Source organism: Siphateles boraxobius, unplaced genomic scaffold (genome assembly GCF_051911475.1).
Source record: "Siphateles boraxobius isolate OS27281-9 unplaced genomic scaffold, OSU_SipBor_1 90, whole genome shotgun sequence".
Classification (NCBI taxonomy): Eukaryota; Metazoa; Chordata; class Actinopteri; order Cypriniformes; family Leuciscidae; genus Siphateles; species Siphateles boraxobius.
In genome coordinates, this window is record NW_027509220.1 from 1,341,682 (window position 1) to 1,358,360 (window position 16,679).

The 16,679-nt window shown below is 41.0% G+C and overlaps 1 protein-coding gene across 2 annotated transcripts in view; it reads right to left on the reverse strand.

Annotated features, from left to right (window-relative positions):
- The window catches only part of frmpd2 (FERM and PDZ domain containing 2), a 59,890-nt gene extending 43,211 nt beyond the window's left edge, over positions 1-16,679 (reverse strand). For both annotated transcript variants that reach the window (XM_077224618.1, XM_077224619.1), the window contains exons 1-5: positions 16,477-16,679; positions 10,922-11,043; positions 10,670-10,833; positions 2,546-2,611; positions 1,612-1,785 (exon numbers count right to left, since the gene is read on the reverse strand). In XM_077224618.1, coding sequence (XP_077080733.1) covers positions 1,612-1,785; positions 2,546-2,611; positions 10,670-10,833; positions 10,922-11,042 — 525 coding nt within the window. In that variant the 5' untranslated portion in view covers position 11,043; positions 16,477-16,679. The remainder of the gene's footprint in view (positions 1-1,611; positions 1,786-2,545; positions 2,612-10,669; positions 10,834-10,921; positions 11,044-16,476) is intronic.

Below are 16,679 nucleotides of genomic sequence, written 5' to 3' on the forward strand. Positions count from 1 at the left end.
CAATAATAGAAGAGAAGGAACGCAACAGCTTCACACAACGTGCAAAGTCAACAACCGACAAACCAAGACTGAAACACTTTGATATATATACACTCAAGGGGAGATTGGCAAACAAGACACATCTAGGAACAATCAGGAACTAATCAACAAGAAAAACTACAAAGGACTACAAAACATGGAGCAAGACAGGATATAACATAAAAGTCCAGGTACACAGAAGACGGGAACACAGGTTGGGATCATCACACACTTGTAGTGTACGTCAAATCTTAAAAGTATATTAAAAAAGATAATATTAATGAACAAAAAGGACTTTGGAAATGTGAACTTTGTAATAATGTCAAATTATTTGTTTTCTTTAAAGTGCATTTTAAATTATTATGTTTTAATAATATTTTGTTGTGCTTTAAAGAAGTAGATCCATTTTGATGTGTTGACTAACATACTAAAGCACATGTAAAGTATTTGATTATAATTTGTTATTTGATATTACACTTAAAGTTAATATATTTTAAATGTACTAAATTGCAACTTTAACATTACAAATGTGAGATTACAATACATTTAAATACATGACATACAAGTTTCACTAGAAATAACATTAAAGTATATTTTAGTTTACCATAAATGTCAGTACATTCAGCAGTACACTATAGTAACCATATTTCAAAGACAAGAGAAGTAATTATGAAATTACATATACAGATGTAGGCTACTTAAGTGAGCCATTTTCAACTCATTGCATTTAATATAATACTATAATTAACTATAATATATTTCCATTAAATTGTAAATAACTTGCAATTAAGTGTCTGAAAATATTGTTTCAGTGCTAGCTGGTAATCTAATGTCTTCACACTGTTTAAGTATTGTATTAAAGGTGCAGTGTGTGATTTTGAGCGGCATCTAGTGGTGAGGTTACGAATTGCAACCAACAAAAGTTACGGTGGCCGACAGGAGAAGATGTCGTCGTCTGAGACAGCAGAGAGTAGCAGTTCAGCGATGAGGTTTCTTTACAAAGATAAATTAAGAAATTATGTTTACTTAATTATTCAGTAAAACTATATGTTATTGCTAATATTATTGTTACTTGTTCATCATTGTGTCAGTGTTTTATTCGCTGAACTAAGCTTGCTTCCTTGCATGAAGAGCAACATAGTAACAAAACGCGTTTGTCCGTTTAGGGCCACCGTAGAAACATGTCAGCGCATTTTAATGTAAGGGAACCCGCGGTGTGTGTAGACAGAAACTGCTCATTCTAAGGTAATACAAATATAACGGTTCATTAAGTAAGGTCTTTATACACCACTGAAAACTTCTTTTTCAAGGTAGTGAGGAAACGCACTCTGTAGCGCTGTGTGTTCGCTGTCGGCTACGCTAGAAACATGACCACACAATATATCGACCTCAATAGAAGGGGCGCCCGCGGTTATGGAGATATAAATGTCTCATTCTAAGGTAATAAAAACATAACGGTTCATTATCCAAGGTCTTTATACACCACTGAAAACCTAGTTATGGATGTTATATTGCATTTCTGTCCATAGATCCTCAGAAATATTACACATTGCACCTTTAATTGTTATAATCACTGTAAATCAGCACAGTTACCTGCAGCACATCCTCGGCCATCTGTCTGATGGCTTTCTCTGGCCGGGGCAGGACAGCAGTCTTATGGTGATGTTCACACGTCTCCAGCAACGTCAGGAGGTTCACCCGTTTGTGAGCCACATCCTCGCACATGCTCAGTAAAAGGCTGTTCAGGTCGTGTCTGAGCTGGACAGGCTAGCGGGAGACGAGGTGCCATAAGTGTTCAAAGAGTTTTACAAATGTTCAAAGAAGTAGAAGAATAATAAACTCTGGACGTTAGCTTGTTTTGATCATTGATAAATATAAATGCTAATTTTAAGAGGGATTTCTGACATCAAAAAGAGTCAAATTTGATGTTGATTTCACGGTCACACTTGTGATCATCGGTGAACAAAACAGACCGAACACAATAAGCTGAATTAAAAAAGAAAAGAAAAAGATAAATAATGTACTAATGTTTGCTTCAATAATGTTTATTCTTTAATATTTTGCATTTTGATGGGATTTCAAGCAGATTGGTGCCATCTGGTGGGAGAAATAAGTAAACCATACGTAATAGGGCTGTGTATTCCCAAATTGCCTATATGAGTATTTTCAGACATAATTAATAGGTTCACATTTGGATATGTATTTAGACATTATAAAAAAGTGTGCTTTATCGTGGCTGATTAGTAGATTTTACCTAATAAATAGCAATGTATTTTCATATCTTTTTGTATTTCCCAATTTATTTAATTTTTAAATAATTTTTGTAGTCATTAAAAATAAATTTAAATTTTTGTCGTCATTTTTGACCCTGAAGATCCCAAGTGTGACTATTTTTATAGACCATTTAGCCTTTTCTATTTCTATTCATGTCCAGGTCCATTCCAAAAATTACATTTAAAATACTAAATATTTTCTGTCTAAAATGATCAAAGACCACCAGATGATTTTGTGAAGAAGAGGAACCCACCTGATTTTGTGGAAGTTGATAATCTACTGCCCAATAGAGAGTCATGCCTAGTGAGTAAACCACCATCTATAATCAGAGCAAATAAATGCTAAATTCTTTGCCATATACAACATGCTTGAAAAGTGCATCTTCTACTTCACTTCAGAACTAAAATTTCCTGATAATTTACTTCAAAGAGCTCTACACGATCCCAGCCGAGGAACAAGAGTCTTATCTAGCCAACCCATTTGTCATTGTCCAACATTTATATACTTTTTAACCACAAATGCTCGTCTTGCACTAGCTCTGCGATGCACCACGCATTACGTAATCACGTTGAAAGGTCACAATAGACCAATTTCGAGCCGACGTCACAGTTACGTCACGGCGCTAGCTGGAGGCAAAACAAAGGGAAAACTGCATTCGGCCAATACAAACCAGCACAGATTCGGCTACATAATAAGGAGCTTAAATTGTTATTATTATTATTAAATGTCATCTTGTTGTGTTGTTGGGTGCAAGAATCAATGAAAAATGAATATGCTGTATCTGGAATTTTTATTTTTATTTCTTTATATTCACATCGTTAAAACTGCACCGTAATGTCACTCTTTACATTGTCGTCTTCTTGGTGCTGGCTAGGCAGAACTGCGGATCGTACCACACAAGTCTTGTACGTGACCATTCATCACATAGTTCTAGGCATCTAAAGATTTATTAGCCCTCAGTTTCTCTATCGGATAGGTGTAGAAGTCAGGTCACTCAACCGGAGGTAGCCTAGCGTTAACGTTAATCCTGTCAGATCGTCCATCATTGAGTGAGCGCGTAACGGCTATGGGTCGGCCAATCTGGTTCCGTCCGTTAAAATTAACTTTTGCAAATAACAATCGCGGTCCTGGACAGTGAGTGACCTTGCACATTAAGATAAAATCGGATTTTCTCCAGTCATTGTTAAAGAACAACCTAACAAAACTTGCATACTAACGTTAGGGAAGCGGCCAGAGGGATCGTTCTGCCACCACCTAAGCTCCGCCCACAAAAAACGTCACCATGTTTACCAACTGAAAATTGGTCTATTGGCCCCAGAGCCGGCCCGAGCCTTTTGGGGGCCCTAAGCAGAACTTGATTTTGGGGCCCCCTCCCACTACGCAGAGTCACCTGTGCTTGACGATTATTTACACAAATACCACGCAATAATGATACATTATAAATTAATACAGTGAGGTTATGTCTTATTAATACAAAATAAATACTTAATAAAAAATAGATAGCCTACTTAAATAAAAAAGTTTTAACTTTTACTTTACTCTTTTACTAACTCTCTGAAACTTCTTAAAACAAACTGTCTCAAAACATATCATATAAATTATTTGCTAAAATAATGACAAAACTGAGAAATCAGAAACATAATAAGAACAAGGGTTCAACAATGACAATTATTGTTGAAAACTGTAAAAATATTATTATTTCTCAACTGTCTCAATACAGTGTAACTGTCCTCAAAATCTCTTTTTTTTGTGTGATTATTATTGTAACAGACTTTGTTGGATTGTACATGACAGAATCCAACAAAGCCTGTTACTATAATACCGGTAATGATGTACTGGCGCTCGTTGTATATGTGTGTATGCAATGTATTTTTCCCCTCGGGGCTTGCCGTAGATAGGAATGGGTCAATTGCTGCACAAAACACACCGTAAATAATCATGCAAACATACTTTTATCTTGCTCTTTTTGTCCCCTCCTCTGTCATTTTTGTCTTCCTATTTTCGGCACCAGAGGGATACGTCCTTTTTGTGACATGGCTTAACATTTCCGTGACTATGCACAGTTGCGCACGAATTGTCTATGCACGTGCGAGGTGTCTAGATTATGCGCATGATTTAAACGCTGGCAAACCCAGCAGCCTGTCAGGAACCAATCAGACACCACATCCTTCACAACACAACGATCACTCTCACCAGAATACTAATCACCTGCACCTGTTCACAATCAATAAGCCTCTGAATAAAAACACTCACCACAGCTTCATTCACCGTCAAGCCTCCAACAGGAACAGACCATTTCCCGCTGTCTACCAAAGTCTATCTCCTCGTCATCGCCGACCAAGTAACGTATACTCACCTGTGTATTCCTTGCCTGTATCCTGACAGAAGGCTTGACCAACTACCGCTATGGATCCAACACAACCGCCAATCGATGCGGCGAGTTCGTGTCCTCAGCCCACCGCCACTTCCGCGAACCCCACTTCCACGCTAGTATGCATTGCTAGCCCCGCTTCCCGACCAGCGCCCTTCTCTGGCCGGGCGGAGGATTGCAATGGCTTCATATTGCAGTGTTCGCTCATCTTTGACCAGCAACCTCATCAATTCCCCACAGATCGTTCACGAATCTCTTTCATCATCCAGCAGTTATCTGGAACAGCATTGAGATGGGCTGAATCGCTGTGGGCACAGGAGACTGAGGTTACCAGGTCACCTCAACATTTCATAAATCATTTCAAGGAAGTTTTCGGCCAACCTGTCAGTGATTCCACCATCAGTGATAAGTTAATGCAACTCCGTCAAGGAAAAAGACCCGTTTCAGAGTACTCCATTGAATTCCGGACTCTGGCTTCAGTGAGCGGTTGGAACGAAAAGGCTCTCTTGGCTGTCTATCGCGGCGGACTAAATCCTGCACTTCGTCTCCAAATGGCGATCTATGATGATAACCTGGGGCTAGAGAAGTTCATACAGCAAACTCTACGTGTTCATCAACGATCTCAGAGCTGCTATCGAGATGCTCGATTTTCTCATGTCACATCCCCTCATGTCCTCGCAAACCATGAGTCTGGAAAACCCCCTGAGGAAATGCAAGTCGATACTCATCGACTCACCCAAGCTGAACGCTCTCGTCGCAGAGAAATGAAGTTATGTCTGTACTGTGGTGGTAAAGGTCATTTTCGATTTGCATGTCCCATTCGGCCACCTCAGATGACGGTAAGCTCCGTTCTGGATCATCACGATGTATCGACCCCGCTCACTATCTCTGTAACCTTGAAAATCCTAAATTCCCACGTATCTGCAACAGCCATCGTTGATTCCGGATCAGCGGGGAACTTCATATCAGGACGGCTCAGCGAGGAACTTAACCTCAGGAAGGTCGACATTCCCAAGCCATATTCCATCCATGCAGTGACCGGCGAGCCCATTAACAAGGGGTACGTGACATCTCAAATAACACCCATCCAGTTGTCTATTGAAAAGCTTCACCATGAAATGTTCGAACCTTTCATACTACAAAATAGCCAAGCAGACATCATCCTCGGCCGTCCATGGCTAATCCGTCACCAACCTACCATTAATTGGCAGTCCGGCAAGATAATCAGTTGGGGATGTCATTGCTCGCATAAGAAAAGCGCACACTCTGCTTCCCCAGCTACGGAACCTAAGAAAGTGCTCACTGTGAGTTCCACCTCCATCGAGAGTCCCACGGAGAATCTGTCCACAAATATTCCCTCTTGTTATTCCTCGTTCTCTGACATATTTAACCCTGTTACTGCCTCCAACTTGCCACCCCATAGACCATGGGATTGCGCCATTGATCTGGTCCCCGATGCATCGATTCCTAAGGGAAAAATCTACTCACTCTCCATTCCTGAGCAAGAATCTATGCGGAAATACATCGAGGAAGCGTTACAACAGGGTTACATTCGTCCCTCTACATCCCCTGCGGCCGCCAGTTTCTTTTTTGTTGCCAAAAAGGATGGAGGGTTAAGACCTTGTATCGATTACAGAGCCCTGAACCAAATCACTGTCAAATTCAGTTACCCACTACCTCTCATCCCAGCAGCCCTCGAACAGCTCAGAGAAGCCAAGATCTTCACCAAATTGGATCTGAGGAGTGCATACAATCTGGTCAGAATCAGAGAAGGGGATGAGTGGAAAACTGCTTTCATCACGCCTGCAGGGCACTATGAATACCTGGTCATGCCGTATGGGTTGGTAAACGCTCCCTCCGTGTTCCAGAGTTTCATGGACGAGGTACTCCGAGACTACCTGGGGCAATTTGTGTTGGTGTATATTGATGATATTCTGATTTATTCCAAGAACCCTGTTGAACACCAACATCATGTGGCCCTGGTACTCCAAAGACTTAGAGAGTTTACCTTGTTTCTAAAGGCAGAGAAGTGTACGTTTCACCAGACTAATGTCGAATTCCTGGGGTACCAACTCAGTGAAAGAGGTGTAGAAATGGATAAGCGAAAGACCGAAGCCATCATGTCCTGGCCCACTCCACAGTCGGTGAAAGAGCTCCAGAGGTTCCTCGGCTTTGCAAATTTTTACCGACGGTTCATACACCGATACAGTTTCTTGACAGCTCCTCGGACCTCCCTGTTAAAGGGAAAACCGAAGGTGTTACTTTGGACCCCAGAAGCAGAGCGTGGGTTTAACTCCCTCAAGGCCGCTTTCACCACTGCACCCTTGCTCCACCATCCAGATCCAGAGAAGGTATTTGTGGTGGAGGTAGATGCCTCCACTACCGGGGTGGGAGGAATTCTGTCCCAGTACTCGGGATCACCCTCCAAGACCATACCTTGCGCGTTCTTTTCCAAGAAATTATCTACGGCAGAGATCAACTACGACATTGGAAACCGGGAGCTTTTGGCTGTGAAGCTTGCCTTGGAGGAATGGAGGCATTGGTTAGAGGGGGCGAAACATCCATTCCTAGTACTAACGGATCATAAGAATCTTCAGTACTTGAGAGATGCGAAAAGACTGAATCCACGTCAGGCCAGATGGGCATTGTCTTTCACCCGGTTCCATTTCAAGATTTCATATCGCCCAGGCTCCAAAAATACAAGAGCGGATGCCCTCTCACGCATCCATGCCCCAGAGATCCCGAGGGAGGAACCTGAGACCATCCTGCCCGAGAAGTTGTTTGTCAACTGTCCCGACAACAACCTCGAGTTCCAGGATGTCCCCCCGAGAAGATTTACGTCCCAGAGGACTTCCGAAACTCTCTCATTGCTTCAGCTCACTCCTCCGTAGGCACGGGTCATCCTGGCATAAGCAAAACGTCCACAACTCTCCAACTCAAGTACTGGTGGCCCAATATGCAACAAGACATCACCACGTTTATACAGGGTTGTATCCCATGTGCCATGTCCAAAGTCCCCAGGAATCTCCCTGTGGGTAAATTAGTACCGCTCCCAGTCCCACATAGGCCCTGGTCCCACATTGGGGTAGATTTCGTTACGGATCTACCAGCCTCCGAAGGAAACACCTGTATCCTTGTCGCCATCGATCGGTTCTCCAAAGCATGCAGACTAATCCCTCTGAAGGGACTCCCTACGGCCTTTGTCACTGCTGAACTTCTGATGGAGCATGTGTTTCGTAACTACGGCATCCCAGAGGACATCGTGTCTGACAGGGGACCCCAATTTATCTCCCGAGTTTGGCGAGCCTTTTTCACTCTCATGAACGTGACCGTAAGCCTGTCATCAGGGTACCATCCACAAACAAATGGCCAAACCGAACGGAAAATCCAGGATGTAGGACGTTTCCTGCGTACCTTCTGCCACTCCAACCAAAACATCTGGAGTCGTTATCTCATCTGGGCAGAGTACGCACAAAATTCCCTCAGACAGTCATCCACGCAACTAACTCCTTTCCAGTGTGTGTTGGGTTACCAACCTCCATTGTTTCCATGGTCCGGCGAACCCTCAGAAGTACCAGCAGTAAACAAGTGGTTTCAAGAAAGCGAAGAAGTGTGGAATCAAGCCCATCATCACCTTCAACAAGCAGTGAATCGCCAACGGCATTTTGCAGATGCTCACCGCCGTCAGACTCCTGAATATCAACCCGGACAGTTAGTCTGGCTCTCCACTAAAGACATCCGTCTACGTCAACCTTGCCGCAAACTCAACCCTAGATACATCGGACCTTTCCCCATCGTAAGACAAGTAAACCCAGTCACCTACCAACTCCGCCTACCTCCAGAACATCGTATCCATCCCACGTTTCACGTCTCCCTCCTGAAACCTCACCACCCACCTGTACCCAACTCAGCCACGGAACCAATCCCTGAGGATAACCCCCCGATACCGCCTATTGAACCAGAACCCATCTATTTGATAAAGGAAATATTGGACTCCCGACGTCGAGGTGTTCGGATTGAATATCTGATAGGGAGGGGTATGGACCTGAAGAAAGATGTTGGGTACCCCGGAACGACGTCCTTGATCCCAATCTGCTCCGAGAATTTCACGCTCAATATCCTGACAAACCTGCACCACGGCCCAGAGGTAGACCACCACGACGTCGGGGTCCAAGGTCCGCTGGCGCGGACTCTGGAGGGGGGGGTAATGTCAGGAACCAATCAGACACCACATCCTTCACAACACAACGATCACTCTCACCAGAATTCTAATCACCTGCACCTGTTCACAATCAATAAGCCTCTGAATAAAAACACTCACCACAGCTTCATTCACCGTCAAGCCTCCAACAGGAACAGACCATTTCCCGCTGTCTACCAAAGTCTATCTCCTCGTCATCGCCGACCAAGTAACGTATACTCACCTGTGTATTACTGACCTCTGCATTCCTGTTCCACTGTCTTCAGACATCCTACCCGAGTCCTGGTTTCCTGCATTTCCTGTCTGGATCCCTGTTCCCTAGAATCCTGTATTTTCCTGAGTCCCTGTGTTCACGCCGAGTTGTCTCATCCACGACGACACCTGAAAGAGAAAAGACAAGTATGAATGATCTGTGACCACTTGACATCCAATTGACCTGAAGAGGACCTGCTCACCTGTTATCTGCCCCGCACGTAGAGACCCTCACCGCATTTGCACCTGAACTCTGAGAATACTCACCTATGCACTTGTGTCACGTTCAATAAAGCTGTGTTTGCATTCACTTACCTCTGTCTCCTTGCCTGTATCCTGACACAGCAGTTGTAGGCAGGTATATTGATCATGAAATCAGAGTTTACTTGTCTTTAATTATTCATTCATTCATTCATATTAATTCATTCATTTATGTCACTTGTTTAAGCCATCTAAAAAAATTTTTTACGATTTTTCAACTCGATTGGGGGGCCCCCTGGTGGCCAAGGGGCCCCAAGCAGTCGCTTAGTTTGCTTATGCCTCGGGCCGGCCCTGATTGGCCCTTCAATCCGTCGGTCCCAGTTGAAGTCCACTATGCGAAGAAAAATCCTGGAATGTTTCTTAAAAAACCTTAATTTCTTTTCGACTGAAGAAAGAAAGACATAAACATATTGGATGATGTGGGGTGAGTAAATTATCAGGACATTTTTATTCTGAAGTAAACTAATCTGTTGAAGGGTTAGTTCACCCAAAAACTTTGGGTTTCGAGTGCGCAAAAAACCCCACAAAATATTAATCTCACATGCACATTCACAAGAGCACAACAACGCATACAAGAACGCGCGTTGGAGATTTATATTTTGTAAATAAAGTGGTAATTATGTTTTTTTGCGCACACAAAGCACTCACGTCATTTTTTAAAATTGAGGTTAAACCACTGGAGTCACATGGATTACTTTAATGGTGTCTTTATTTGCTTTCTGGGGCTTGAAAGTGGTAGTTGAGTAGCTGTCAATGGAGGAACAGAAAGTGTGAGTCAGTTCACTAGTGTAACAGCGCAGCGCTTCTGTTGTTGTACGTCACACGCATCACACACATGACCAGCGTCGGCCAATAGTGAGCCTACGTGTGACGTAGCTCTACGCAATCACAGTACGTTAACTCACTCGAGGCCCAAAGAGAAGGAAATGAATAGTTGAAATAAAGTCGATATTTTTGTTTGTTTTTGCGCACAAAAAGTATTCTCGTCGCTTGATAAACTTAAGATTTAAGACTATTTTAACGATGTCTTTAATAACTTTTCGGGGCCGGCAAGTGTCAATCCCTTAGAAGCCTATGAAGGAGTGATCCAGCTCTCAGATTTCATCAAAAATATCTAAATTTGTGTTCTGAAGATGAACGAAGATCTTACGGGGTTGAACAACATGAGGGAGAGTAATTACTGACAGAATTTTCATTTTTGGGTGAACTATCCCTTTAAGACACTGACCACTCCTTCTCTTAACATTCAGCAAGAAAGTCAGGCTATCTACCATAATTGTAGGCCAACTCACCTTCTCCGTGGCCTGTCTCCTGGGGGAAGTGTTGCTCTGTGACAGTTCTGGGGAAGTGAAGGATCCCACGGCCTCAGATCGGCCACAGGTCTTGAAGGCAATCCTGCCGACCGCAGAGAGGAGCATGGAGCCAGGGCTGATGACACAGCACATGTTACCAGGATCTGGATGAAGGGAAGGAGGCACAATGGTGACAGATTATGTTGGCAATGATGGATAAAAGCATGAAAAAAAGTTGAAAGAGCGTTCTACCGTTACTGGAGATGTCTATCAAGACTTCTGCAGCCCCTAAGAGGAGAGCCCAGACCTCGTCCTCCTCCAGAGGTGCTCCTCGTGACTCCAGCACCTCCGCCAGGGTCACAAACATGCTCATTCTGCCAGACGCAAAACACACACACAAGCACATTACAATAGCACACACATGCACGAAAAGGTTGAGGTGGATTTCATAACTGGTTTTCCCTCCCTTCCTACACTTTAGCATACTTTTAAAAAGAGTATGGAATTAATACACTTTAAAAGTAAGAACTGAACCTAATGTTTTCAGACACTTAATTGCATGTTATTTACAATTGAATGAAAATGTGTTATAGCTTAAATTCATATTAAATGCAATTAGTTGAACTTAAAGGGATAGTTCATCCAAAAATTTTAATTCTGTCAGTAATTACTCACCCTCATGTTGTTCCAACCCCGTAATACATTATAGCGAAGTGCTTCTGTGTTGTACGTCACACGCATCACACATATGACCAGCGTCGGCCAATAGTGAGCCTACGTGTGACGTACAACACAGAAGCGCTGCGCTGTTACACTAGTGAACTCACTCGAGGCCCACAGAGAAGGAAATGAATAGTTGAAATAAAGTCGTTATATTTTGTTTTTTTTGCGCACAAAAAGTATTCTCGTCGCTAGATAAACTTAAGATTGAGCCACTGTAGTCACTTGGACTATTTTAACGATGTCTTTAATAACTTTTTGGGGAACAAGTGTCAATCCCTTAGAAGTCTATGGAGGAGTGATCCAGCTCTCAGATTTAATCAAAAATATCTTAATTCGTGTTCCGAAGATGAACGAAGGTCTTACAGGGTTGAACAACATGAGCGTGAGTAATTACTGACAGAATTTTCATTTTTGGGTGAACTATCCCTTTAAGAGTGCTTTCTTGATCTTTATATGTTATTTCATATTTACTTCATTTGTCTGTGGTTAAAGAATACTGCTGAATGTACTGACAAGCATTTATGGCAAACTAAAATCTACTTTATAATAATTTGTTACATTTATATAGCACTTTTAGGTACTCAAAGCGCTTTTACATGGGGAATCTCCTCAACCACCACCAATGTGCAGCTCCACCTGGATGATGCGACGGCAGCCATATTGCATAGTGCCAGAACGCCCACCACACACACACACACACACACACACACTGGTGGAGAGGAGACAGTGATGAAGCCAATCAGTATATGGGGATGATTAGGAGTCAATGATGAACAATGGGCAAATTTGGCCAGGACCCCCAAATTTGGGGGTTACACCCCCACTCTTTCTCCGAAGGACATCCTGGGATTTTTAATGACCACAGAGAGTCAGGACCTCGGTATAACGTCTCATCTGAAGGACGGCGATGCTCTTTGACAGTATTGTCCCCATCACTTTACTGAGGCGTTAGGAGCCACACAGAGCACAGGATGAGCGCCCCCTGCTGGCCTCACTAACACCTCTTCCAGCAGAAACATGGTTTTCCCAGGAGGTCTCCCATCCAGGTACTGACCAGACTCAAACCTTCTTAGCTTCAGTGGGCAACCAGTCTTGGGTGATATGACTGCTGGCCAAAGTTTTGTTTTTATTGTGAGTGTACACAAATTAAAATACAGTTTCGATTGATGTCTTACTCTTATCTGTATGGGGAGTAATATACGGGTGGGACATGTCCCTACCACTTTTTGCTAGGGTCGATGTTGTCCCCACCACTTTTGAAACATCTCGCGGCACGGATGTACCAATACAAATAAATAAAATATCTCCAGTTAACTTGCAGAGCATGCATTTCGTTCGTTTGTTGAATAAGAGGTGATCTAGCACGCTGAAATTTGTTTTTGAAATCAAGCGATCAAAGTGCTCGTTGACTCTGCGATCAGTGGTGCAGATACAGTGTTTTCTTGTGACTCGCGCCAACCCAGTCTCATGTAAAAATGTACCCTGACTACGTTTTGCACTTTGGACCAATGTAGTCAGGGTACATTTTTACATGAGACTGGGTTGCTCGCGCACACCGCAGTCTTCACACGGACGCGCGCTTTAATCCGTTTCGGAGACTCTCTATTCGTTCCGATGAAATCACAAAATAAAATGCACTCAAATGTGTCCCTGCTTATATACAACCACTGATAAACATAATCGGTTTTAATGAGGAAAAAAAAAATACGAGTGCGGATTAGAATCCAGAACCTCTGAAACGCTTGGCAAAAGTTCTGCCACTGGACCAAATGTACATATATTACATCTCATTAAACGACAAATTAAACCCAATGTACTATTTAAATGTACCCCACCCAAACACACACACACACACACACACACACACACACACTTGTCCCACCCACTTTTTAAAGCAATGTTACGCCACTGTATGACCACAAATTATGGAGTATTTTAAGATGTTTCCGCTGTTATAATGTGACAAAATCATTTGGCATTGTGACCTATGTACATTCTGTTTACTGCTAAGTGCTTAATACACTAAAGGAGGCTGTACTGTAGCAACTACCTCAGGGGAACTTGCACTACTGTCTGTTCAAAATAACCCAGTCTTGGGCTACAGGGTGATATGGCTGCCTGATAGCGAACTTTATGCCATTTCTGTTGTAACTTGTATGTCATATATTTATGTTAAGTTGAAATTGAGTACATTCAAAATATATTAACTTTAAATGCAATATCAAATAACACACTACAGTTAAATCATAATCAAGTAATTTTTAAATCAAGTTTTATAATTAAGTATGCGCTTTAGTCTGTTAGTCAACACATGAAAATAAGTATACTTCTCTAGTAAAGCATGACAAAAGATTATCAAACTTACACTGTAAAAAAAAACTGGCTGCCTTCAATTTTTAAGTAAAATCAACTTGGATGTTTAAGTCATTTCAACTTAAATTACATCAAACTGACTACTTTCTGAAATTTAAGTAATTTCAACTTAAATTACATCAAACTTTCTGACTCTTGTACTATAACACATTTTTTGACGAGTTAAAGCAATGTCATAACTTATTGATCATATAATTCTTTACAGTGTAATGAGTCAAAATGTACTTTGACATTATTACAGAGTTCACTTTTAAAGGTGTACTTATGAAATAGTCAGTTTTCTTTTTTTAAATATACTTTTAAGATTTGAACTACGCTACAAAATACATATTCAACTCAATTAAGCAATTTTCCAAAGGGAACCTTTGGACTTCATAACTGTTTTCCCCTTGTTTGGCAGGAAATACCTTCAATCTTTCTTTAGACTCCAGGTTCTTTGACTCGTAAGTAATGCCAATTAACTTTTGTAGACATCGTTAGCCTAGGGATTGACATACTGTTTCCACCCTTCACTGAGAACATTACAGAGTTTGTTCACATATCATTGTGTTTTACTTGCAGACTATTTTGGCTGTTGCTTATTTGAAGGTCAGATCCAATTTAATTATCACTGTATGCAGAAATCCATGTAAAATCCACATTAATTCACACTTTTCCTCAAGTACTCACTTCCATAAGCTAGCAACATTTTTGATTACCATTTTGAGTGTCCATATGAAAGTCAATGGGGTCCAAAACAACACTGGACCCCGTTGACTTTCATTTTTTAGAGAAAAAGCATGGACACATGTTTAAGCATCTTCTTTTGTGTTACACATCAGGAATGACAAGAGTGCGAGCATATTATGACATTTAACTTTGAATGAAATGTCCCTTTGATTGCAGATGACTGCAACCTAAACGGTCCATCATTACACTACATGTAACCTTCATTGCATTTGCGTAAATTGGCAAGCTATGATTAGCGAAAGCACAGTCTCCAGCAAACCTCTTTACCACAAGAGTTAAATAGGGGAATTACCTTGCTTGCATATAACGTAAGAAAGCACTAAACACTGCACATTTCTCTTCATCATGTCAGTCTCGCTTTTGCACACTTGCATGCAAGACTTCTCCTCTAGTAATTGGCTTTGACAGAGCCTGGTGGATTTGCTCTAATGTGTCTTCTAACTAAAGTTAAAGCACCATTAAAATGATAATTAAAAGACAGTTGTCGTTGACATCCATGCTGTACAACATATGACAATTTCCTCCAAAAGAATGAATGAGGTTTTTTCCAGTTGCATGCAGGCTCAAAGAAAGGTTAGCCTAATCAGTTGAGCTGGAGTACTAATTAACACGCAAATTGGCTTGCAAAGGTTGAGTCAAAATATTTTCAATATTACTTTAAAGCATCTTGTTCAATTGTATAAGATTGATTTATAGTGATTTGAATATGTGACCCTGGTCCACAAAACCAGTCATATGGTTAAATTATTTGAAATTGAGATTTATTCAACATCTGAAAGCAGAATAAATACTCTTTTCCGTGTAATAAGCTTTCCATGATGTATGGTTTGTTAGGATAGGACAATATTTGGCCGAGATACAACTATTTGAAAATCTGGAATCTGAGGGTGCAAAAAAAATTCACTCACAAAAATAAATGTTTTCTATATTTATGGTAGGAAATCTACAAAATATCTTCATGGAACATGATCTCTACTTAATACCTTAATGATTTTTGGCTTAACAGAAAAAATGATCATTTTGACCCATACAATGTATTGTTGGCTAGTGCCACAAATATACCTATGTGACTTGTGACTGATTTAGTGATCCAGGGTCACATATTTGTAATTGCATTTATGCAGTAAAATGCCCGTTGCTCTCCGTAGTGGATTAGCATTTTTCCCCTCAGGACTGTCACTTGCATTGAATCATGGAGTAGAAACAGTGGTAACACTTTAGTTTAAGGTCCAATTCTCACTATTATCTGGTTGCTTATTAGCATTCATATTACTAGGAAATTGGCTGTTTATTAGTACTTATAAAGCACATATTAATGCCTTATTCTTCATGATCATATTCTACATCCCTTAATCACCCAATACCTAAACTTAACAACCACCTTACTAACTATTAATTAATAATTAGGAGTTTATTAAGGCAAAAGTCGTAGTTAAAATAGTTAATAGTGAGAATTGGACACAAATCTAAAGTATGACCGAAACATTCTTTCCTTTACTACAATACACTAATTTCAAGAGATTCAAATACTTAACCGTATTTGAAATGAATGTGTGTCATGATTTTCTCTTCTTGACAGAATTATACTGTGATTAAAAACTTGCACCAAGTTCAACTGAAATATTAACGCTGGCAAAAAAGCATCACCTAAATGTGTTGAGGCCTAATAGTCTACTGTTTCTCAAGTAAAGGATATTATAACTGACATGTATGAATAGGCAAAACACTCTTAACTTCATTATTATATGTATCTGCCATAAATGGTATAAATGTGCCAGAGGGTTTAAAACTGCATTGCTAAGGGAAAATAAATAATTATTAAGATGCTATGCGGTTAAATAGACTATTAGAGAAAAGATGCCATCTCATTCCAGTTTTATGTTCGCCACTAATACTGTGCTTCCCAGATTTCTGTGTGCTAAGACATTGTTTTTATCTATGTAACGTTAAACGTTCAAGGGCAAGTTGTAAAGCATGTTTACCTTTCTACATTCGATAAACGCAGGGTTGTCCTCCGGATATCTTCTGCTCAGTAAAAATCCTTTCAAGCATCTTGCTCTGTCCCTCTCAATTACATACCGACAAAAACCCTCCTTTTATAATTATCGATATCACTGTTATTATCAAGGAGCATTCCCTCCATTGAAATGTTGTCGCTGCCGTGTTTTAGCTTAATTAGTCCTAT